We start from the raw sequence: 25,317 nt of genomic DNA, 5'->3' as shown, positions 1-25,317 counted from the left end.
ATGTTACTAGAGACAGTTTGTAAACTCGTTAAGACCTGAAGTCCAGAGAGATTAACATCAAAACAATATGGAACACATTTTCATCTTTCGTTTAAAATTAAGTTTTTTATAATCTTTTTTTACTAGATGGACATATATGTAATAAAGCAAATACAGCAAAAATGTTCACTGTAGAGTCTCTTCACTGTACACTTTTCAAATTATCTGCATGTTGAAAAACACTCATTAATAAGATACTGGAAAAAAATCTTACTGTACAAAATTCCCAACACATACAAAAGGCCTGTGATGCAATAGGAACTACATATTTGGTGTTTGTCCCTGGTTTCCTGGCACATAACTCCTAAAAGCCTAGTAAGGTCCAGGGGAGGAGAGAGTTGTATGCTAATGAGAGGTATCTTCTTTAATTTCTCTCTTGAGTGTCTTCTAATTTTCAGGGTATAGGTCTTTCACTTCCTTGGTTAGGTTTATTCCTAGGTATTTTATTCTTTTTGATGCTATTGTGAATGGAATTGCTTTCCTGATTTCTCTTTCTGCTAGTTCATCATTAGTGTATAGGAATGTAACAGATTTCTGTGTATTAATTTTGTGTCCTGCAACTTAGCTGAATTCAGATATTAGTGCTAGTAGTTTTGGAGTGGATTCTTCAGGGTTTTTTATGTACAATATCATGTCATCTACAAGCAGTGACAGTTTAACTTCTTCCTTGACAATATGGAAGCCTTTTATTTCTTTGTGTTGTCTGATTGCTGTCGCTAGGACCTCCAGAACTATGTTGAATAAAAGTGTGGAGAGTGGGCATCCTTGTCTTGTTACCAACTGTAAAGGAAAAGCTTTCAGCTTCTCACTGTTAAGTATGATGTTGGCTGTGGGTTTGTCGTATATGGCCTTTATTATGTTGAGGTACTTGCCTTCTATACCCATTTTGTTGAGAGTTTTTATCATGAATAGGTGTTGAATTTTGTCGAATGCTTTTTCGGCATCTGTGGACATGATCATGTGGTTATTGTCCTTCTTTTTGTTGATATGGTGGATGATGTTGATGAATTTTCAAATGTTGTACCATCGTTGCATCCCTGGGATGAATGCCACTTGATCATGACGGATGATCTTTTTGATGTATTTTTTAATTTGATTTGCTAATATTTTGTTGAGTATTTTTGCATCTATATTGATCAGGATGTACTGGTCTGTAATTTTCTTTTTTTGTGGTGTCTTTGTCTGGTTTTGGTATTAGAGTGATGCTGGCCTCATGGAATGAGTTTGGAAGTATTCCCTCCTCTTCAACTTTTTGGAAAACTTTAAGGAGGATGGGTATTATGTTTTCACCATATGATACAATTCAGCAGTGAAACCATCTGGTGCAGGGGTTTTGTTCTTAGGTAGTTTTTTGATTACCAATTCAATTCCATTCCTGTTAATTGGTCTGTTCAGATTTTCTGTTTCTGGGTCAGCCTTGGAAGGTTGTATTTTTCTAGAAAGTTGTCCATTTCTTCTAGGTTATCCAGTTTGTTAGCCTGTGATTTTTCATAGTATTCTCTAATAATTCTTATATTTATGTGGTGTCCAGAGTGATTTTTCCTTTCTCATTCCTGATTCTGTTTATGTGTGTAGACTCTCTTTTTTTCTTGATAAGTCTGGCTAGGAGTTTATCTATTTTGTTAATATTCTTGAAGAACCAGCTCTTGCTTTCATTGATTCTTTCTATTGGTTTATTCTTCTTGATTTTATTAATTTCTGCTCTAATCTTTATTTTGTCCCTCCTTCTGCTGATTTTGGGCCTCATCTGTTCTTCTTTTTCTAGTTTCATTAATTGATTGTTTAGACTGTTAATATTGGATTGTTCTTCTTACCTGATGTAGGCCTGTATTGCAGTGTACTTCCCTCTTAGCACAGCCTTTGCTGCATCCCACAGATTTTGCGGTGTTAAATTATTGTTGTCATTTGTCTCTAAATATTGCTTGATCTCTCTTTTTATTTGGTCATTGATCCATAGATTATTTAGGGGCATGTTATTAAGCCTCCATGTGTTTATAGGCTCTTTAGTTTTATTTGCGTAACTTATTTCTAGTTTCATACCTTTGTGGTCTGAGAAGCTGGTTAGTACAATTTCAGTCTTTTTGAATTTACTGAGGCTCTATTTGTGGCCTAGTATATGATCTATTCTTGAAAATGTTCCATGTGCACTTGAGAAGAATGTGTATGCTGTTGCTTTTGGGTGTAGAGTTCTGTAAATGTCTGTTAGGTCCATCTGTTCTAGTGTGTTGTTTAGTGCCTCTGTGTCCTTACTTATTTTCTGTCTGGTTGATCTGTCCTTTGGAGTGAGTGGTGTGTTGAAGTCTCCTAGAATGAGTGCCTTGCATTCTATCTCCCCCTTTAATTCTGTTAGTATTTGTTTCACATATGTAGGTGCTCCTGTGTTGGCTGTATAGATACTCATAATGGTTATATTGTCTTGTTGGACTGACCCCTTTATCATTATGTAATGTCCTTCTTTGTCTCTTGTGACTTTCTTTTAAAGTCTATTTTGTCTGATACAAGTACTGCAACTCCTGCTTTTTTCTCCCTATTAGTTGCATGAAATATCTTTTTCCATCCCTTCACTTCTGGTCTGTGTATGTCTTTGGATTTGAAGTGATTCACTTGTAGGCAGCATATAGATGGGTCTTTTTTTTTATCCCTTCAGTGACTCTGTGTCTTTTGATTGCTGTATTCAGAACATTTACATTTAGGGTGATTATCAATAGGTATGTACTTATTGCCATTGCAGGCTTTAGATTTTTGGTTACCAGGGTAACTTCCTTAGTATCTAACAGTATAATTTTACTCACTTAGTATGCTATTACAAACAGTCTAAAGGTTCTTTTTTTTAATCCTTTTTGTTCCCCCTCCATTCTTTATATATTAGGTATCATATTCTGTACTCTTTGTCTATCCCTTGACTATCTTTGGGGGTAGTTGATTTGATTTTGCATCTGCTTAGTAATTAATTGTTTACTCTCTTTAGTGTGGTTTTATTTCCTCTGATGACAGCTATTTAGACTTAGAAACACTTCCATCTATAGCAGTTCCTCCAAAATACACTGTAGAGATGGTTAGTGGGAGGTAAATTCTCTCAGCTTTTGCTTATCTGGAAACTGTTTAATCCCTCCTTCAAATTTAAATGATAATCTTGCCGGGTAGAGTATTCTTGGTTTGAGGCCCTTCTGCTTCATTGCATTTAATACATCATGCCACTCCTTTCTGGTCTGTAAGGTTTCTGCTGAGAAGTCTGATGATAGCCTGATGGTTTGTCCTTTATATGTGATCTTTTTTCTCTCTCTGGTGCTTTTAATAGTCTTTCCTTATCCTTGATCTTTGTGATTTTAATAATTATATGTCTTGGTGTTGTCTTCCTTGAGTCCCTTGTTGGGAGATCTGTGCACCTCCATGGCCTGAGAGACCATCTCCCTCGAAGTTCTCAGCAGTTAGCTCCTCAAAGACACTTTCTGTCCCTTTTTCTCTCTTCTTCTTCTTCTGGTTCCCCCATAATGTGAATATTGTTTATTTGGATTGGTCACACAATTCTCTCAATATTCTTTCATTCTTAGAGATCTTTTTTTCTTTCTGAGCCTCAGCTTCTTTGTATTCCGCTTCTCTAATATCTATTTCATTTACCATGTCCTCTACTTTATCTAATCTGCTTTTAAATCCCTCCGTTGTATGTTTCATTTTAGATACTGTATTATTTAATGATTGTGTCTTGTTTCTAAATTCTTCCCTGCATTCTTGAATATTTTTCTGTACTTCCATGAGCATCTTTATGATTGTTATTTTTAAATCTCTTTCAGGAATATTGGTGAGTTCAGTTTCACTTAGGCCCTCTTTCTGGTGTTTGTGGGATTTTAGTTTGAATCAGGTTCCTTTGATGTTTCATGTTTGTATGTTTTACCCTCTAGTTCCCAGAAGCTCTTCTCTCTGGAGGTGCTCAGCCCCCAGAGGTAAGGTGGGGGTCGCAGGAGAGCAGTGCTGGTGCCTATGGGGATGAGAGAGCTGTTTTCTGCTTCCCAGCTGCAGTGCCTGTCTCTGCTGCCAGGGCTAGTTGGGTGAGCATGCAGGGAGAAGCCTCTATACTATTCTCTGGTGGCTGCCATGGGTGGGGCCTCCCTCTGCCTGGCCTGGCTCAGTGGTGGGTGCAGCCATTTTTCGAGCTGGTGCCTGCTGGGAGAAAGGCGCAGCAGGCTCTGTATCATGGTGGGGGTCCTCAGAGCTGTGTAACCAGCAATGGGGATGAAGCGTCTGAAGCTCCTGAAAGCTCCCAACCTGCTGGAGAGTGTGCATCTGGATAATTTTGTCCACCTGTCCTTTCTCCTGAGTGGCAAGCTCTGTGCAATCCTTGCCCCTTTAGCAGCGCTCTCGCTGTTAGGAAGTCTCTCAGAGTGCCCCCGTTTCTTTTGTTCCAGAGTGGCCAGATGTGGATCCCTGTTTTCCACAAGTGGCTGGAATCTCAGTCTCTCCAAGTATTCCATCTGTCTTAGCTTTCCAACCCCACTAATCTCCAGAGCACCATTAATGTAGGTTTGTAATCCCAGAGCGCATCTCCACAGCTCAGTGTTCAGCAGTCCCAGGCCTCCACCCTCTCCTGCTCTGTTTCTCTTCCTCCCGTGGGTAAGCTGGGGCGGGGGAGGGGCTCGGGTCCCGCTGGGTCAGAGCTTTGGTACATTACCCTGTTCGGTGAGATCTGTTCTTTTCTTCAGGTATATGTAGTCTGGTGCAGCCTTCTTTCCTGTTGCTCTTTCAGGGTTCATATTATATGTGGTTTTTGGGAGGGGGTTTCTGTCTTACCTCTCATGCTGCCATCTTTAATCCCACCTCAAGAGGACTCCCTTTTTAAGATGATACCATCATCATTTCCCCACAGATTAGCCATGATCTTTAATATTATGGGTATTCAGTCAGTGTTTGTACTGCCCCAGTTATCTTTAAATATTTTGGTTTGTTTTTGTTCTTTACAGTTTGTTTGAATTTGGATCCAAATAAGGGTTGGGGTAATCCCATACCTGGGATAGGTGTGATATACTTCTTAAGTCTCTTTTAATCTATATATTCTCTCCCTCTGTTCTTTCTGCTTGTAATTTTTCATCATTGTTGATGGATCCAGGCTGTTTGTCCTGTAGGATTTCCTACATTCTGCATTTTGCAGACCATACCCCCTTCTTGCCTTTGATGTGTTCTTCCCTCTCTTCTGAGAGGCTTGACTAGATTCAAGCTAGATTTGGGGAGGGCAAGACCATTCCATAACTTTTTCCTGGCCTAGACCTTGATGCTGACCTTTATCCTTACTCTGAGTGGCGGTGTGTCCTGTTAGGAGGTACATGTCTGGTGGTTTTTGTTTTTTGTGATATCTGCACTCCTATTTCATATGTTGAATCTTCTTTGTCTCTCATATTTATCACTTCATCTGGGATCTACTTTTAATCTCTTCATTTCTTTTATAGTTTAAAAAAATACCTCTTTTCCATTCTTTCTTTTTTAGTTAAGGCATCATCTGCATTTATTTGCTTTTGTTTTTATTTTTGAAATGGTTTTTTGTTTTATTTCCCTTTCCTGAATTCTTCCATTTATTGCATTCAATTTTTCTTTTTCTAAGTCACCTAATTTCTAAGTATTTTTACTCCTGTTTTATTTGTTTTTCATAACTTCTATCATTGTCTCAATTATTTCTTAACTTATTTTAAATGTTTTGTTGGTATTTCTATTTCAAGTACTGACATTTTCTCCCAGGTGTGGGTTTTTTCCTGGAAGGCTTCAGTTCGTTAGTTACAGTCATTTATAGGGACCAGCCCCCAGTCAGACCTTCCTCAAGGATCTTTAAAGATACATCTTGATAATAGCCCTTAGTTTTGGAACAGTAGGGCTTTGAAAGAGCAAGCTGAGTGAAATAGTCCTACGGGGTCCATTATCATTTCCAGACAGTGTTAGGTAAAGTCATCTCGAGCTGACATGGGGGGTCAGAAGCCAGAATGCCTGCTGACTTCCTTCCCCCAAAGTTCCAAACCTGCCAACATAAGAGACTTCTCAGACATCAGATAAAAATGTCATGATACTGGCTGCTTTGATAAATAAATATAAATCTCCCAGACTAGTATATAAAGATGCCAGAAGATAACAATATTTAGCATGATGTGATCTAAGACTACATTTTGTTTAAAGGCAAACTCCTTATTTTTGTTTAGCACAGTTCCAAATGTTAAGGTAACTTAAAGCAGTCGCTTAGGGTTCAGATTTATCTCTAATCAGCCCTCTTCCATGTCCAAAATACTCTGTTACTAAGATTTACTTAGCAAATAACTTTTTTTTAAAACAAGCAGCTTCATGTACATCTCACAAATACATACTTAAAGTCATCTTTTCTCCCAGTTTTCAGAAGAAAAAACTAACACTTAAGGGGCAGTGAGCCCCTGGGTTCACAGGGTGGCCCTGCACTGTGGTCTTTTTCACACATCTCCACACAGCCCATTGGGTGTCCTCAGGCACATGCCCAAATGCCGGGTGTCCGTGCACACACTGCCCAGTGTCCAGGATGCTGTATGCTTGGGCAGTACCTCACCCTCTCCCTGCTCGAGACCTGGCTTCCTGTGCACCCTGGTGGGGGGTCAGCATGTCCTGGGAAAGCAGGCTGGTGAGAGGCTGGGGGAGGGGAGGACCCGGAAGGAGGGATGTGTTGACATATATGATTGAAAAGCCGGATGGGGGACCGGTGCATGGGGCAGTGAGGGGCTCGGGAGCAGGGAGGGGAGAAGGATGGGGAAGAGAAGGCAGGAGGTGAGCCTGAGCCTGATTTCCACCCCTTTTACTGTATTTAAGAGATCTATTTGAGAGATTTAAATTCCTAGCGAGTTTGGACTCTCCATTTCCTTTTAGCTGTCTGGGATCAATTCCCCATGGAGACTGGCTGCGTGGGACCTGGGTGTGGAGGCCACTCTTATCAAAGGGTCAGGATTCTTTAGGCATGAAGAGCATTACGTTGGGGCTCAGCTCTGTAATTTGAGGGGATGGTAATGCTACTACTATTCATTTGAGCTTGAGAACCTTGTAAAAGCAGGAAAAAGTGCAATTGCTCATTTTCCTTAGAATGATTAAATGATGTTTTACTCTTTAGTTGCTGATTTTGTGGGGCTGGACCCCAGAATTGCTGCATGGCTTATAGATCCTAGTGATGCTGCCCCCTCTTTTGAAGATTTAGTGGCAAAATACTTGGAGAACTCCGTCTCAGTGCAAGTGAGCAGCACATACAGAAATTCCTCAAGAAATACTGTGGTGAGCTGTTTTAGGATATGCAACCCTTGTTTTTTTCCAGGAACTTTTCTATATCATAGATAGTCCATTAGTAGAGAGACTAGTGCTGGCACTTTTTTACTTACTCAGCACAAATGCTATCTCTGCCGACATTTCTGGGGGGCTTACGGAGGAAGGGTGGTGACCTCTGTCCGCCGTGGGCCCTCTCATCTGTGCCGCTCACAGTGCGGTTCTTGTATGGACCTTGTGTCAGAGAGGCAACTGCTCTGTGAGCAGTGGCCTGCTTGTTTGTGAGTTCTTGGTGCTGGTGACGCAGCCACTGCAGCCCAGGGCCAGAGGCTCCTCCTCAGCCCATGTGGGGAGAATAGAAGCTACCCAGGTGTGTCTCTCCAAGCCCCCGCCTGGAGATGCATCCAGTGGTTAGGAGCTGCTATCCAGAGAAGCGAGGGCATCTGCAACTCTGGAAGCCTCCTGGAGCCCAGCAAGAGGGAGATGTGACACAGCCCCAGCAGGCCCAGAGGAGGCGACCCGGTGGGGTCAGCAGGGTCACAGTTGGGCCAGTCTGCTCAGGTTTGCTAGCTGTAAATAGCTGTAAATTAACAGCCACACATTGAAAGCAGGACTGGAAAGCAAGCCATGTGCTGAATGGGCACAAGGAGCTGTGGAGGGGCACAGCAGGAGGCCCATGCGAGTTGCCCTGTGGCTGATGGCGTTCTTGTAGGCGCTTCACCCTACAGGCATCCTGTGCTGAGGGACCTGCATCAGACAGGGGCTTGGGTCAGAAAAACAGAAACTCACTCTCCCTTAGCTTAAAAAGAACTTGTCAAAGGAGGATGGGGCAGCTCACAGACGCGCAGACCCGGGAAGGCAGGAGCCAGGGAGCATGAGCTGGCGGGCTCTGGCCTGCAGTGAGCCTGGAGCTTGTATCTGTGTGTCACTCTTGTCTGAGATTCAGAGCTCATTCCACACTGTGCAGCATGGTTGCCCCTTGGTGAAGAAGGGCAGGGCACAGAGGTTAACAGTCATGATTCTACGCTTCCATGCTGTCCCCAGAAGCAGCTGAGGTAATGTCACCAAGAGGAGTATGCCACCTCAGTATTAGCAGCCCCTCAGTATTAGCAACCGAGGTACAGAAAGGTTCCCGGGCATGCACCTTGCCCAAGGTCGGGTTGGATCTGACTCTGTGAAGTCTAGTCTCTCTTTAGTATGCAGTGTGTAAGCTGGGAAGTGGCTGCCAGGAGTGGAGGGGCAGCCACAGAGGGTGTGTCTGCTTCTGATGAGTGGGTGAGCCCTCCCCGGCTCAGGGTGTCAGACTCCCATTCACCACGCCTGCCACTTCCCGGCCACTGCCTTACAGGTCCCCCAGGAACTTCACCCCTGGGCCGTCCCCAACGCTCTCAGCAGGATAGAGGCAGCCTCGCATGAAGAGGCCTGGGGAAGGAGGGGGAGAGAAGGCTGTGCTGCGAGCCAGGCTTGTCAGGGGCAGCCTATGGCCAGAGCTGTTCACAGAGGGCTCACATGCTCAGCTGGTCTCTAGGAGGCTCACCGGGCAGCCGTGTTCAGTCTCTCACAGTGCCTCCTCCTGTTGGAAAGCCCAGGCAGGAGGGACTGGACAGAAATGCCCAGGTGCCAGCTGGGAGCAGACAAGCTGAGTCTGACTGGTCTGGAGTCTGGGGAGGCTTTTGGCAGCGAGGTGTTCAGTGGGAGATGCTCAGGCTCCAGGTCGGGGGAGAATTAGACTGAGCGTGGGGGCAGCAGCTTGTGCCACCACCCCCTTTGTCGGTTGGACCCAGCCCCTTTGTCCCCCTCCCAGGGCCTCTGAATGTGTCACCTTGGGTGAGGAGTGTGGAATGTGGCCGTGTGGCTGCGCAGCTTGCTCGTGGAGGGTGGTGGAGCTGAATGTCTGTCTCTGTGCCACAGGCACTTAGCTTCTTTGTGACTCATGTCCTGTAAAATGAGTTAGAAACTGGGTTAGAGAGAAAATATCAGCCAACAGGTAGCTTACATTGCCCAGTAAGAAGTCTGTGTGTAGGGTGGAGACTTGTCCACTCGGAGGTGACTGGTGAGGCCACCAGATGTATGGTATTTGCCACGGAGAGACTTATGCGACGTAGCTAGTAAGCATTTTTGTGAGTTGTGTCACTTCCTAGATTGTGACGATCATGGCTGCCAAGGTTGCCTGACTTTTGATTCCTTTGCTCTCTTAAAGAATCAGAATATACGTGTGAACCTGAGGATACTCCACCGACTTACAATGGGCCTTTGTTCCCGCTTGAAGGCAAGGCATTTTGTTATAAGTCCGGCGAGTAGGCTCTCCCGCTCACTGTCCGAGAGCTTTCATCTGCTTCCATCCTCGCGGGAAGCAGTGCCTTCTGCGTCTTTCAACGTCCAGGAAACGGAACATTGGGTTCTAAGGCCAAATAAACCAACACATCACTCATAAAAGGGTAGCCAGATCGTAACACCTGAAGTTTTGCAAATATTTTCTATTGGTTGACAATTGTAACATTTTTTAAAAGCCTCTAATACAGTTGGAACATTTCTAATGGTTCAGCTAACATAAAAGCTGGGGGTTTATTTGAGTTCGTATTAGGTGAAATGGACACAGCTCCTTTCAGAGTCCCTGGGAGGCAGAGGGCATTTGAAGGAACAGTGGAGAGTTGCAGGACAGGACCACTAGGGCAGGGCAGGGGCCAGTGGGGATGGAGAAGCCTCCAGGATGGGCCCTGCCTGGAAGTTTCTCCACCCTGGGCTTGAAGGGTGAGCTGTTGCCAGGACCTGGGAGAGCTGTGGCCCTGCAGGGGCTGCTGGCTAAGTGGGTGCCAGAGCCATGGCTGCAGGCAGAAGACTGCAACCCAGGTACACGGTGGGCTGGTGGGCAGGCCCAGGTGGGAGAAAAGGAGCCCACTTCCCTCTCCTCCCACCCACCAGCGGGCAAAACCAGGCCAAGGCCAGAGAGGGGGCCGGTGATGTGGCCTGGTGGGTCTGAGGGGCAGGTGGGAACATGGGGCACAGTGGAGAACACACACAGCCGGGGACTCGCTCAGATGGCAGCAGGAAAGGGTGAGATGGGAACTCCGACAGAGAGCATGGCAGATGACTGAGCACAGGAGAGGCATTTGCTGCCCTGGGAGGAGAGGACCTCACGCAGAGGCTTCACTCTCCCACTGTAACACATAAAGTTGATGCAAAACCAGGTAAAACGCTAGTTACGTTTTTGGGAATCCAGTAAACCTATTCTGAAATTAAAACGGAGTAAAAGTCCACTAATACCTCAATCACACAAGCATGAGGACGATGAAAGAAGACTGGGGTGCTTGTCCCACTGGCCTCTCCGTCTCAGTGATAAAGTGGGGGCGTGAAGGAGAGGAGTTCTGTTAGGGGCGGCGGGAGGGACTGGCTGTCAGGCGGAAGCCAGGTAGGTCCGCTCTAGGATTGCCGGGATCAGCAAAGCAGATAGGCTCTTCGGCAGAATGCAGGTGGAAACCGTGATTTAACAGCAACACTGATAACCTTTCTTCCTGTGAAACAGGCTTATGGCTTATGGCAACTATTTTGTACTTTGGAGCTTCCTCTGATACCAATTTTGGCAGGTAAGGAACCGTCAAGGTGACACAGTCATCTTTCTAGATAATTCTTTACATCGCCGGGAATGACTGTTTCTCTCATAACTTACTTAGGGACAGATGGTTGTCACTGGGCCCTGAAGAGCAGCAAGCCCTCTCTTGCCCCTTCTGTAGCAAGTGGTGTGGACTGCGTCACCTTGTGGCCTAGAAAGACTAGGAGGTTCTGACATCCGGCCACATGGGATCTCTTCTGTGCTGACTGGCTCTGCCAGATGCCCTGGCCACGGGGCGACTGCCTGACTGATTCCCACGCTCCTGAGACTGGGGAGGAGGCCTGGGGGATGTTTTACTGTCATGTGTGTCACATGTGTGGCTGGCCCTGGCCCTGGTGTGCTGCCCTCTAGCCTCCCACTTCATGAGAACCGTGGGAGCACAGCTGCCAGCCCCTGCCTTTACCTCCTGGCCCTGCTCTGTCAGGTCCTGGGCACCTAGGAGAGGAGAGCCTCTCCAGGACTCTGCAGCCGTGCGGGCCGGGTGGCTCTCCCTCCCCAGTGTGGCTGGCCGGGGCATGGCCCCATTGCTGCTGCCACCACTGCTGGACTCAGATGCTGACCCTAAGTGACAGTGTGTCCGGTGGGAAATGACTTTGATGCAGTGCAGATGTTGTCTTCTTTGATGTCTGAATCACAGTGATGGAATGCCACAATATTCGGGTGAATGAAGAAGAAATGGAGAGGACATCAGCACTTCTTGGGGTACGTTATTAGCCAGGCCTCCTGTGCTTCTTTGTGCTGCCCTGCCTGGTAAGTCATTCCCCTCGACAGTTCTGGAGAGACTCCCCTCGCTTTTCCCTTCCTCCTCTACCTGAGACTGATGCTGGTGCCTTCCTTCTACTCTGGCTCTGGGGGTTTAAACAAGCACCACGTCTGCTCACTCCTGCCTGTGGACCTGTGTGTGACTTCATGGATCCTCAGCGACCCCCTCAGAAGTTAGGTTCTCCTTGCAAGGACATTGACCCCTGGTGTTTGGTGAGGGTGACTCATGGGTTTCTAGGATTCTTTAAAAGGCAAAAATAAAACTTTCTAACTCTGAAAAATAAAAAATACAGAGGGATACATCCATAAACATGCACGAAAAGATGCCTTACAGTGTTCCACCTAGTTATTTTAAAGGAAACTGCAATGTAACTATCACCTAGGTCTCCAGAAGCCCCACGCGCCTTCTCCCTGTCAGAACCCCCAGCCTGCTATGCAAAGTACCTGCATCCTGACTTCTGTAGTCATTGCAGTGTTGCATATGGTTGCCCACTTCAGTGCCGAAGCAGTTCAGCTCAGCTGTCCTCTGACCCGGCCTCTGCGTCTCTCCCCTCCCCGATGCCACTGTGTCACTCAGGGCTGCAGTCCTCCATTGCGCTGCTCTATCAGCTGTTGATAGGCATCTGGGTTGTTTCCAGTTTGCAGCCATTACAAATCACACTGCCCCTGTGAGCGTGTCTCTTGGGCCTGAGGGCACATGCTTCTCTGGGATACACGGCAGGGTAGGGCCCCTGGGCACAGAGATGGTATTGCTCAGCTTTAGTAAATAACACTGAATTGCTTTCGAAATCGCATTCCATCTGGGTCCTGTCATTGCACATCCTTACCTGCAAGAGTGCATCTGACTGACCAGCTGCCATTTGGGTGAGGTTATAATGATATCTCATCAGGATTTTGGTTTCTGCTTTCCTGATTATTAATGAGGTTGAACAGCTTTTCACATTATCATTGGTTATTAGAAGTTTCTCTTTGATAAAGGATCTGCTCAAGTTTTTTACCCATTTTTATATTGAGGGTTTTTGTCTTTCTCTTACCCACAGGATATCTTTATATGTTCTGGTCACAAGCCTGTTACCCATACCTCTTGTCTTACTTACCTTTTACTCTCCCAGTGGGGTCTTTTCATGACAGAAGTTCTTAATTTCTCATATAGTACAATTTATCCAACTTGTTCTTTATAGGTAGTACATTTTGAATGCTGTTTAAAAAATCTTTCCTTACTTCAAGCTCATGAAGTATTCTGTGTTATGTTTAAAAGCTGTTTTCATTATCCTTTGCATTAGGTTTATAATCTACCTGGAACAGATTTTTACTTTAGTGTGCTTTTTAATTGAGAAAGAAATTACATACAGTGAATGGTACAAATCTTTTTATTTATTGTGATAAAATACATTCAACTTAGAATTTACCATCTAAGCCATTTCTAACTACATTTCTTAATGTACAGTGGTACTAAATACATTCACATGGCTGTTCAGCCATCACCATCTTCCATCCTCATGACTGTAAAACTGAAATTCTTTCCCCATAAACAGTAACTTCTCATTCTCCCTTCCCCCCAGCCCCTGGCAACCACCATTCTATTTTCTGTCTGTATGATTTTTCACTAGTCTAAGTGCCTCATGTAAGTGGAATCATACACTATTTGTCTTTTTTGTGACTGGCTTATTTCACTCAGCATAAGGTCCTCAAGGTTCATCCATGTTGTACCATCATTTAGAATGTCCTTCCTTTGAGGCTGAATAATACCCCATTGTGTGTGTGTGTGTCTGTATACCACTTTTTGCTTATTTATCCATCTGTTGATAGATGCAATCCACTTGGGTTGCTTCCATGTTTTAGCTTTTGTGAATAATGCTGCTGTGAAAATGGGTGTATAAGTATCTTTGAGATCCTGCTTTCAGTTCTTTTCAGCATATACCCAGAAGTGAATGCTAGCTTTTTTGGTAATTCTGTTTTTAGTGTTCTGAGGCACCACCATACTTATTCTACAGCAGCTATACCATTTTTTTTTATTAAGGTATGATTGATATACACTCTTATGAAGGTTTCGCATGAAAAAACAATGTGGTTACTACATTTACCTATATTATCAAGTCCCCACCCATACCCCAATGCAGTCACTGTTCATCAGTGCAGCAAGATGCCACAGATCCACTAAGTGCCTTCTCTGTGCTACACTGTTCTCCCCATGATTCCCCTACACAATGTGTACTAAACATAATACCCCTCAATCCCCTTCTCCCTCTCTCCCCCCACACCTTTCCCCCCACTCCCCTTTGGCAACCGCTAGTTCATTCTTGGAAGCAGCTACACCATTTTATATTCCCACCAACAGTGCACGAGGGTTCCCATTTCTCCACATCCTCACCAGCATGTGTGGTTTTCACAGTTCTGTCAGTCTTTTCCCTTTAGCCATTCTGGTGGGTCTGTAGTATCTCATTGTGGATTTAATTTGCATTTCCCTGATAAGTAATACTATTGAGAACACTTTCATATACTTAATGGTATTTTAGATATATTCTTTTGCTATCCAATTGTCAAAGACTTCTCCCATTTTAAAATTTATGTTAACTGACTTCTTATTGATTTGTAGTTCTTTATATATTCTGTATTCAAATTCTTTGTAATATATATTGAGAATACTTTCTTGCAGTAAAGGGTTTGGCAAACAATGGTCTGTGGGCCAGATCCATCCTGTAGCCTGTTTTCATCTGGCCTGCAAATGAAGAATGGTCGTTAAATAATTTTTTAAAACACAGACAAACAAATTAAAGTAGAAAAGATGTGACAGAGACCATATGTGGCCCACAAAGCTGAAAATATTTACCATCTGGCCCAGTCTATGTGTATGGCTTGTCTTTTCACTCCCTTTATAGTGGTGTCTTTTGATGAACTGATTCTCTTCACTTTAATGAAGTCCGCTGAATAATTTTAAAAGTTTTTAAGAATTTTGTGTGCTAAGATCTCCTTGTCTACCTCCAGTAAAGATATTCTTTGTTTTTTCCATAAGCAGTATTATTTTAAACCTATCATCCATTTCAAATTAATTTTTCTATATGATATAAAGTACAGTTAAGATCTTTTTCTAAATGTATTTCCATTTATTTCTTTTAATTTATTAAAAGTACCATTGCTTCCTCACTCACAGTAGTGTCTATACGATAAGTCAGGTCACTAATATAAAAATTTCAGGGGAAAAAAAGGAAAACCAATGAACCAATACAGTAGTAGTTAGTAAAAGTGTATTATGCACATGCCAGACAGTTTCCAAACTGGGCACATTCCAGCCAAAACATGGAAGGAGGCTCAGCGGTTTGTTTTATATTAAAGCAGCTTCTGTAGTGTGGAGGCAGTGACTACTTACTCTTCACAGTGAGTGGTACGGTATTAGTATTTTCTTAAATGAAAGGGAATTGGTTGGTGGGTACCTGTTAGTGGGTAGCAGTTTGGGGAACAGTTTAAATTTCACTTATGATTTTTCAGAAGCATAAGCAAGTGACCCAGTAAGGGGCTCATGCTGGCTTTGTGGCCTCATGGATACAGATTTGCACATCTTCCATTAGATTTAGTTAAAATATTCAGACTATTTAAAAAACTGTGCTATTTAAAAAATAGGCATCCTCTATGTAGTGAGCATATGAGTGCTTTGTCATACAAGCCTCACTTGTCTTGCAAAATAAGCAAGGTAAGTTTTGCTTAAATGACTAAACTGGTTCTGTCTGCTCAGGGTATTTTTCAGTCTGGTCTCTGTTTGTGAGGGATTTAACACTGTATAAGTGGAGTCTTTTCCCGGGCCCCATTCTGTCTCGCTGGTCTGTCTGTCTGTGCTTGTGCTCATACCCCCTGCCCTGGCTTAGTGATAGTATCCTTAGAATACATCTTGATGCCCTACTGTATGTCTTCCACCTTGTTTCCCGTGTGGTATTGACTATTCTAGGTTCTTTGCATTTCCATATAAAATGCTACTGTCTGCATTTAAAAAACCCTGGTGGGAGTTTGATTGTATTTTCAAGGCATATGACAAAGCACTCATATGCAGACTGCATAGAGAATGCCTACTTTAAAAAAAGCACTGTTTTTTAAATAGTCTGGATATTTTAACTAAATCTAATGGAAGATGTGCAAGTCTGTATCCATGAGGCCACAAGGCCAGCACGAGCCCCTTGCTGGACATCACCGAATTTCTGGCCCACAGAACGGGAACTGTTATGCTAGCTGTTGGCTAGTTTGTTACGTGGCAGTGACTGACCAGTGCAGCCTGGCCCCACATCCTGCGGAAGGGCACTCGCTCAGTGGCTACTGGCCTGGCTGCTGGCCCTGGCACCCCGCTGGCCTTGGCCTCAGCTCTGCCCACTGCTCCATAGTTCTCATATTTCTGCTTAGAAGAGATGTGTGTGCTTTGCTTGTTTGAAACTGTCTTTTTTGTTTTTTCTGTTCATATTTACCCATTACTATTGTGTGCTTAAGCTCAGGGCATGCAGTAATTTGCAGATTTGCTGTGCCATTTTAACTGAAGCTCATGTTTTCTCTTAATTCTTTGAGATCAGGTAGCTTGTTGCTGAACTTGCTTCCTGAGGTCTGATGCTTTCCTGAGCAGACGCAGCGCCAGCCTATTAGTGCCCTGTTGCTTTTCCTCCTCCCAGTTCTTGGCTGCAGAGTTCCGCACACTTTGACCCAGGCACTGTTGCTGGTGGCTCTTTTTGCCTAAACACTATTTTTATGTATTCTTGTCCCGCTTCTAGTTTCTCTGACCTGATCTGTAAACTTTCGGGATTCCAGCCTAAAGGTAGTTATCATCTGATAAACGGCAGAATGCGGATGCTGTTTCACAGGGTTGATTGATTCACACTCTGCTGTCTTTCCTTTGTAGTTATTGTGTTAAAGCCCTGGCCGCCTACTTTTCTCCTAACCAGAATGGTGAGGGGACACGGGGCTGATAAGCCAGGATATCCACTGCTCTGCGCCACTCAGCGCTGTGTTTGGCAGCTGTTGCACAAGGCATGTTCGGTCTTTTCGCCTGGACCATCCTTGCCTCCCAGCCCACAGACCCCGAGGCCCAGTTTGGGTTCACTGTGGTTGTTGAGGCACTGCAGCTGCTTCCCCTGCCACTGCTGTCTGTCAGGAGGGAAAGCCCAACATCGTCCCCACTGGGGTTTCCCAGAATGCTTTGGCCCTCATTCTCCTGCCTCAGGGTGCTTGAGATGTTCTGAAGTCAGGCTGTGAGGTCAGACCCCTTTCCGAGGCAGTGTTGCTGGAGTCACCCGTGCCCCCCTTGTTTTGGAGTCCTGTTCACTGTTCTCGCTGCCTTCGGTTCTGCTTCCTGTGGCTGGGGTGGTGATTCCAGAGCCTGAGTTTCCGCCATGAGTTGAAATAGGAATTTTTAAAATTCTATTTTGGTAAATTGTAGGTTACTGTTTATTATTATTAGAGCTTTTGTCAGGAATTGTTTGATGAACAAATTAAATCACCTTAAATTGTGAAAACTATTCACAAAATTGTCTATCACATTCATAGTCTCGCCTCAAGGAACTGGAGCACGAAGCCCACTTTGTCGCAGGGGAACAGTTTCTTATAACCAGTAGTAATAGGCTCCAGGAGGTAAGGCTGGCTTAGCACTTCTATAAAATGTATTTCTTATTTGGAGTCAAAGGGAGATTTAATCCAAATTTATAAATATTATTTTATTTTAATCATCTGAATAGTATGTAAGTTGTTCATGTTGCACATTGAGATTCAATACTTAAAAGCTCTAAATCAGAGAGAAGTCCTAAGTCAGAATCTAATCATTGTGCAATGTAATTGGGTCTGTCTTCTCTAGCTGGTGTCTTTAACTCTGCTGTAGTGCTGTTCACTTTCTCTCAAATCTGGGACCCTCTCATCCTGTGGAATTGCTCTTGTTGAAGGTCCTTTTTGGGAAGCTAAAGCTGCACCTGCTGTGTCCAAGGGAGACTCTTCCCAAAACGGGGCTGCGGAGATACCCATCCACATCAGAATCTGTGGTAAGGTCCAAAGTCCCACTATTTTTGAAACGGTAGCATGTCAACACCGCGTGTGAGTGGACTCTAGACCCAGTAATTCCTGCGGGGGACAGGCTGGCAGCAGGCACCCCAGAGCAGCTGGATTCAACCATTTCCTTTTTACAGCTGCCTTCCTACCTATGAGCCAAGGAAAAAGAGGTACACAGGACAGTTTTCCAGAAAAATCCAAAAATTGGCTTGATTTCCTGCAAAGGACAGTTGGGTGGAATTTCATTCTGAAAACCAAATTCTGGCCAATCCAGCCATAATCTTTGTTATATGCCCCTGCCAGGGGCTGGGGTAGGAAAGGTCAGCAGTCTTTTCCTTCCCAAAATTTATTTCAGAAAATTTTAGCTACCCTTCCCTTGAGAGGAATACATTTTTTAAAAGACAGGGTTGTAGTGAAGTTGTTCTCTGTTAGAATGGCAGAGTATAACTAGACGTTCAGAATCCAGTCAGTAATGTCCTGGGAAGCATGCAGAATGGAGGTGAGGAAATAAATGGGTCCAGTTCCCTGTGGTGTGAGGCTGCGCAGGCCCTGGGTGACCTTCTGAGTCGTGTCCAGTGTCTGGCTTGGCAGCAGAGGGGTGTCCTGCGGACTGCTCGGTGCATTCTGCCTCTCCAGCACCACACTGTCTGCTCCAGCACCACTGTCTGCCTCACTTGCTGACTGTCTGCACACCTGGCCCTCCGTTCTGAGTGAGTGTGGACACCTGTGGAGCGGTGTTCTGCTGCAGGGAGGTGACTCGCCTCGCCCCCGGCCTCCCTGCCTTACACCTGTTCTGCTGTGGGAGGGGAGCTGGCGGTGGGTGGAGCAAGGTAGCAGTTTCAGACTTGGGCCACGTCACCTGGCTGACCTGTGCCTGTTTCCTGATCTGTGGAAAGTAATAGAATGTCCTCTGGAGTCTTGTGAGGATTCAACAAGTGTGTATGAGTGTGTATGCATGGTTTTGAGGCCCATGCCTGACAAATGAGCTCGAAAGTCAGTAAGTATTGGCTGTTATTATTAGCTGCTTCATTTGGACACCTATGAGCCATCTTTGATTTCCTTTCAACCTCACCCCACAGCAAATCCTACAATTTCCCTACAAAAATAAGTCTTGAGTTTGCCGACTTCCCTCCTTCTTCACGTCTACACCTCAGCCTCTTCCCATCAAGGCCCCTCCAGAGCACCCTAAGAAGTCTCCCGGCTTATGCTCTCGCCCTGGCTATGTCCTCATCAGATCCAGGCAGCGATCTTTTTTTTAAAAAATTTTTTATTAAGGTATGATTGATATACACTCTTATGAAGGTTTCACATGAAAAAACAAGGTGGTTACTACATTCACCCACATTATCAAGTCCCCACCCATGCCCAATGCAGTCACTGTCCATCAGTGCAGCAAGTTGCCACAGATCCACTATGTGCCTTCTCTGTGCTACACTGTTCTCCCCGTGATCCCCACACCATGTGTACTAAACATAATACCCCTCAATCCCCTCTCCCTCCCTCCCCACCCCCCCACACCCCTCCCCTTTGGTAACCACTAGTTCATTCTTGGCGTCTCTGAGTCTGCTCAGGCAGCAATCTTTTAAAACATGAGAAAAATCATATTACTACCGACTTGAATTTCCAGTGGCATCCCATACACTTAGAATGAAATCCTCTCCAGCACATCCCCAGGCCTGTGTTCCCTGCCCTTCTTTGGCCTTGACACTCACAGTCCCCCACTGAGCATGCTGCTGCCTCATGGGTTTCTGCATCAGCTCCAGACTCCACTGGGGGGACTTGCTAAAGATTTTTCATGACTGTCTTCTGATTGACATCTCACATATTGCTTTCACAAAGATCTCCTTTGTTTACACGAGTAAGGCTTCCTGTCACTATCTATTTCTTCACCTTGGTTTGATTCATGCACACACCTCTCCATTACCTGAAGTCACCTTAGTTAGTCATTTGCTCAGTTAGCTAGGATATAGGTTGCACAGATCAAAGACCATCTGACTTGCTCACTGCATCTCAAGAACCAAACAGCCTAGAACTAGCATGTGGTGAGGCTAAACTATATAGGTGTCTGTTGTTTGTTCATAGAGCACTAGGATGGCAGAGAATAGGACCCATCTTGCTGGAGAGACTGGCATGGATTTCAGCACCCTCATGGCAGATTCAGGCAGTATGCCCTGAACTTCCTGCAGGGACAGTAGCTGGGAAAGCCGGGTTTCCCTTCCAGCTGCCCCTTGGCTGAGAGTCACTGCTGATTTAGTCACCATCCTGCCTAGTGGGCAGCATGCCCTGCTCTCTGCTGTTCCTTAGTTCTTCCCGACAACCTAGAGCCTGAGCGAGGGAGCACAGCCCTCTTCTGACACTGATGTGCTTTCCACGGAGGCGTGGTCGACACAGATCCTGTTAGCCCGACTCTGAGTTAGCTGAGCAAGTCATACTATTCTGTGCATTTAAAGATCAACTCTTACTAAGCAGAGCATGTGCATAGTTGTCAATTTAGAATCGAGACTCCATCTGTCTACTTCCCTCCCCGTGTTGCCCTCCCTGTGAAGCGGGATGTAGACTTCAGGTGAAATGGGCAGCCTGGAACAGTTCAAGTAAGGGTGCAACTATGATCTAGATACAGGTTTATTAGACTTCATTTTTTAGAGTACTTTTGGGTTCTCAGAAAAATTGAGCAAAAGGGACACACAAGTCTAGCATACCTTCCTCAGATAGCCTCCCCCATATCTATATTCCTCCCCTGCCTCAGAGGGGACATTTTTTACTAGTGATGGACCTCCAGTTTGGACAAATGCATGGCAACACATATCTGCCATTACAGCATCACACAGAGTAGCTTCTATGTCCTGGAAAGGCTCTGGGCTCCTCCTGTCCACCCCCCGCCACCCCAGCCCCTGGCAGCCCCTGATCCTTCCACTGTCTCCGCAGTCCTACCATTTCCAGAACGTCATATTGTTGGGGTCACACAGCTTGGAGGCTTCTCAGGTTGCCTTCTTCCCCTTAGTGATATGCATTTAAGATTCCTCCATGTCTTTTCCTGGTTTGATTGCCCATTGCTTTTTAGGGCTGAATATTCCATTGCCTGGATGGCCCACAGTCTATTTACTCATCACCTGCTGAAGGACACCTTGGCTGCTTCCTAGTGTGGGCACTTGTGGATAAAGCTGCTGTAAACATCCATGTTGTCTTGCCAGTGGATTTTATCCCTGGGCAAGTTCGCTATGGATTCAGTGTGACCAAAGAAATGACAGCAAAACATTCTTGGGGTGAAAGGGTTTATTACCCGGCTTGTTCTCCCCGCGGTAGGTCGAGCACTAGCGTCTCTGCCTCCGCCCAGAGCACTGGGCCGCGCTCTCTATATAGCACAATAATAGCTTATTGCCTAAAGGTGTGGAAGCGGTAGCCTAGCAACAGGCCAGTTACATCGTCAGGTGGTTTAAGTTCAGTGAGGATCCTGGCCATATGAACCCCAGCTTCTCCAAACGTGTGCAGGTTTTTGTGTGGATGTAAGTTTTCAACAATACCAAGGAGCAGGATTGTTGGTTTGAATGCTAAGAGTGTGTTGATTTTTTTAGGAAACTGCCAAATTGCCTTCCCACGTGGCTGTACCATTCTGCATTCCCACCAGTAGAGAGTGAGAGCTCCTGTTGCTCCATATCTTGCCAGCGTTTGGTGCTGCTTTGGGTTTTGGCCATTCTAACAGGTGTTAGCTGTGTTTTAAAAAGACTGCCATTGTAGCTGGTTGGAGAATTGAGGGGTCTAGTTAATAGGCTGTTGTTGTGGTGTGGGGGCCACATCCCAGCAATTTTTAGTCCAAGGGACGGCGATGAAGATGGAGCAAAGCAGACGGATTTTTAGAACAGAAAGGGACTTCTGTGTGAGTTCATGCAAGTGAGAACAGAGGTCAGGGATTCAGGGTGATTCCTAGTTGTCTTAGTTGTGCACTGAGCAAATGGAGATGGCTGCTACTCAGAAGCTGGGGGAGTTACAGCTTATTGGGTGGAGGTTAAGCTTTCAATCCTGGACATGTCGGGACAGAAGTGTTCACCAGACGTTAACACATGAGCATTTGGGTCTGTGAGGAGAAGTCTTGTGCTGGAGATGTACACTTGGACATGGCCAGCCGATTTTTAAGTCACCCTAGGATGGTGGTCCTCTGCCGCAGCAGGAGCTTTGGAAAAACCCTCATCTCCAGGCCCACGACTGAGCCACAGAATCAGAGTCTGTGGGTGGGCAGTCCAGTCACGTGCATGTTTTTAAGCTCCCCAACTGATTCCAGTAAAGCAGCCAATATTGATAATCACAGAAATGTACTCTGAGAAACCGACATTTAGAGGTCAAAGAGAGGTGCCAACAAGAGGCCACAGAGTGAAGGGGGATGGGAAGAAGTGGTGTCAGGACCTAGAGCAGGGAGTGTTGACAAAGTGCTCAAGTGCTCGAGTGGCCAGCAGCCACGACTCTGCCTCTGATCACTAACAGTGCATCAGTGCTGGTAGCGCTTTGTTTGGTGTTTTATGAGATCAAATACTTAATTCTTTCAAGTGCTCTTAGGTGGCTCAAGTGGAGATATGCAGGGAGACCATGGTCGGAAAGTCACTTTGTGAGTGAGGCCAGGATAAGGAGCCACTGATCTTGAGCAGTTTGTTTGGCTAAATGTTCCCATGTACTCTCATCCCTTAGAGATGGCTTTTCCAAGAGAACTGCAATTCTGGATTATAGTGAGTCTGGACTCTCAACTCCCACCCTGGCCTGGCAGTGCTTGCCTTTGAGGACACCAGCCGTGTGGCTGTCCTGCTTACATCCCCATGGCTGGCCAAGACTCTGTCCTCACTCTAGTCAAAGAATGATAGAATTCTGTGCTCTGCACTATTACATTAAAGTTACATCATCAGTTCTCCCCAAAGTTGATATACAGATTCAAAATGATCTTCATTAAAAGCCTAGCAGGTGTTTGTTTTTTTAACATTGGCAAGCTGATTCCCAAATTTACATGGAAATGCAAAAAATGAAAAGAGCTGATAGAATCTTGGGAAGGACTGTTGGGCACCAGGACTAGTCCTGAAGCAATAAGAGACACTGGGAATGAGTGGTTCAGTGCAGCACTAGTCCACGGACAGGCAGTGGGCTGGGGCAGGAGCCCACACACCCACCCACACGTGTGTGTAAAAGACATCTCTCAGAAGGGTGGTGCTCTCCTGAGTAAGCAGTGAGTAAGGAGGGCTCTGTACAGAAATGATAGGGGGCTCGTGCATCTTGACCCCTATTTTACACCATATACAAAATTAAATTTCAAGTGAATTGTATCTAAATATGAAAAACAAAGCAATAAAGATTATAGAGGGTACCATAAGAGATTATCTTCCAGACTTTGTGGTCAGTAAACATTAAACAGCACACACAATGCCTCAACCATAAAGGAAAAGGCTGGTAAATTAGACAACAATAAAATTAAGAATTTCTGTTTGTGGGTGCTCCTCTCTCTGAGGTCGCCCACACTTTTCATAAGTAACTTGAAATAAAACTTTTACTCTTTTTCAAAAAAAAAGAATCTTGGTTTGTGAAGAGATACCATTAAGCAAATAAAAAGCAAGTCACCAGCGGGTAGAAGCCAGCACATGTAATTGGCTAAAGAAAACATGTCCATAATAATGAATTCCTATAAATCAAGAAAAAAAAGACACACAAATCAAGTTTTTAAATGGGTAAAAGACATAAACAGGGTTTAATTAAAGAAAATTACATTTAGTTAATAAATACATGAATACTGTCCAGCCTCATTAGTCACGGGGAAAACAGATGTTGGAACCGTGCTAAAAATTAATTTTAATTTTTAGTGAGTTGGTGTTGAAGGGGAGCTACATGGCAGCATCTCTGTTAACAGAAACCCATAACCCCTGAAGCGGCCCTGACTGTGTCCAGAAGGGAATATGGCCCTTTGCCTGGAGCAGAACGGCTGAGACAGCCTCGGGTGATGGGCGCCAGCAGGGAGGTGGGGTGGGTGGGCTGCCCGTGGTGCTGTGGGTGTCACGGGGCACATTCACTTGGCAGGACCACCTGATGTTGTGTCACTGCAGCTGACCCAGTGACTTCACTGTTAATGTATATATTCAACAGGACACACATTAATGCATGGACTTGTGTTAACCAATCTGTATACCAGCGTGTTCACCACAGCACTGTTCATAATGGCCCTACAGCGGAAGCCACCATTGCAGTGCCAGGGGTGGGATGGGTAACACTCTACCTTCAAGCAATGGGGTAAAGCACAAGGAAATGAAAGGCTGCTTTTTGCAACATGTATGGATCCTAAATCCATTATGTTGAATAAAAGAAGCGACCCACAAAGAGCACCTGTCCTATTTCACTGATATGGTGTTCAGAAACTAGAAGGGGTGGCCTGTGGCAGGGGTCAGGGTAGTGGTCAGGGGCCTGCCGGGGACCTGGAATGTCCCATCTGGTGGCAGGCAGCACCAGGTGTGTCCGTTTCATGATAATGTACCAAACCATTTTACAGTCTTGTATTGTCAGATGTAACAGCCTGACTTTCTAAAATTCAAAACCTACAATTATATTCCACTATTACCTCCCTGAACATTATGCCCAGATAACTGTAATATGTTACATGTTTCTAAACCATTGAGTTACACATCTGTCAGCATTTTCTTACGTTACTCTCCTGTGTGGTGTTTTACATGACCTGGATTTGGATTTCACCAATTTAAATCTCAAGAAGAATCTTATTTCCACACTCGTGTGAAATGCTTTTAGCTTTCCTATGCACAACAATGGTTTTGTAAGGGAGGGATCAAGGTTAAGACATTCAATAAACTGGGTTTGTTGACTTTTCGTTTTGGAACATATGCTCAATATACACCATTTATTGTTAGGACTGAAACGAGTATTTGAAATGTTAAAATTAAATGAGGATGAATTATATTGGTGATACTCTCATTTTTAGTTAAATGCCCTCCAAGACCTTCATCCACTACCCAAGATAATTTTGGAATATCGGCAGGTAGGTTAATTTTAATTTTAATTTTAATTTTTAGTGAGTTGGTGTTGAAGGGGAGCTACATGGCAGCATCTCTGTTAACAGAAACCCATAACCCCTGAAGCGGCCCTGACTGTGTCCAGAAGGGAATATGGCCCGAGCAGGCCTTGTATCAGCCTCACACCCTAATGTGATTCCACCCAGGTCTACAGTCAGCCCTGCTCAGGCTGTGAATCAAAGGTGTCCTCAGTAGAAGAGGGCTAATCAAAACTTGGAAGGAAATACTTGGTGTGTCATTACTCAGTGTGAGTGACGTCTCTTGGGGCTGAGTTCAGAGGCCTCTCACAAGGGCCCTTGTCCCATCTCTAGGCTGGTGGCATTGCTCGCCATCAGGGTGTCAGCATCTCGCATTAACATGCACTGACTTGCTGGCATGCCCTCCTCTCCTGGCCCCTCATGTTTTCTGTCATGTCCATGCCTCCTTAGTTCTCTCTTGCTGGTGGACCACTTTTATAACTTGTGCCATTGCTCACACCATCAGTGTCTTGTGCACTGAACTTGTGGCCTGCTATCTTTGTTAGGATTTGGCAGCTATTAGCACAATGGTAGCAAATGACTCGTTCCCCTTGAAGGAGGAGCAGGGACACTGGGAACTCTGGAA

General features: G+C 45.0%; 1 protein-coding gene across 1 annotated transcript in view; it reads left to right on the top strand.

Moving 5' to 3' along the window:
• The window catches only part of POLN (DNA polymerase nu), a 153,390-nt gene that overhangs the window by 29,410 nt on the left and 98,663 nt on the right, over nt 1–25,317 (top strand). Inside the window, exons 6-12 of the mRNA XM_073237950.1 lie at nt 7,142–7,299; nt 9,488–9,556; nt 10,811–10,871; nt 11,535–11,599; nt 17,177–17,260; nt 17,566–17,661; nt 24,624–24,680. Of these exons, the coding sequence (XP_073094051.1) occupies nt 7,142–7,299; nt 9,488–9,556; nt 10,811–10,871; nt 11,535–11,599; nt 17,177–17,260; nt 17,566–17,661; nt 24,624–24,680 (590 nt within the window). The remainder of the gene's footprint in view (nt 1–7,141; nt 7,300–9,487; nt 9,557–10,810; nt 10,872–11,534; nt 11,600–17,176; nt 17,261–17,565; nt 17,662–24,623; nt 24,681–25,317) is intronic.

The sequence above is a fragment of the Manis javanica genome, chromosome 5 (assembly GCF_040802235.1).
Source record: "Manis javanica isolate MJ-LG chromosome 5, MJ_LKY, whole genome shotgun sequence".
NCBI classification, from domain to species: domain Eukaryota; kingdom Metazoa; phylum Chordata; class Mammalia; order Pholidota; family Manidae; genus Manis; species Manis javanica.
This window is presented reverse-complemented; position numbering and strand designations above follow the sequence as displayed.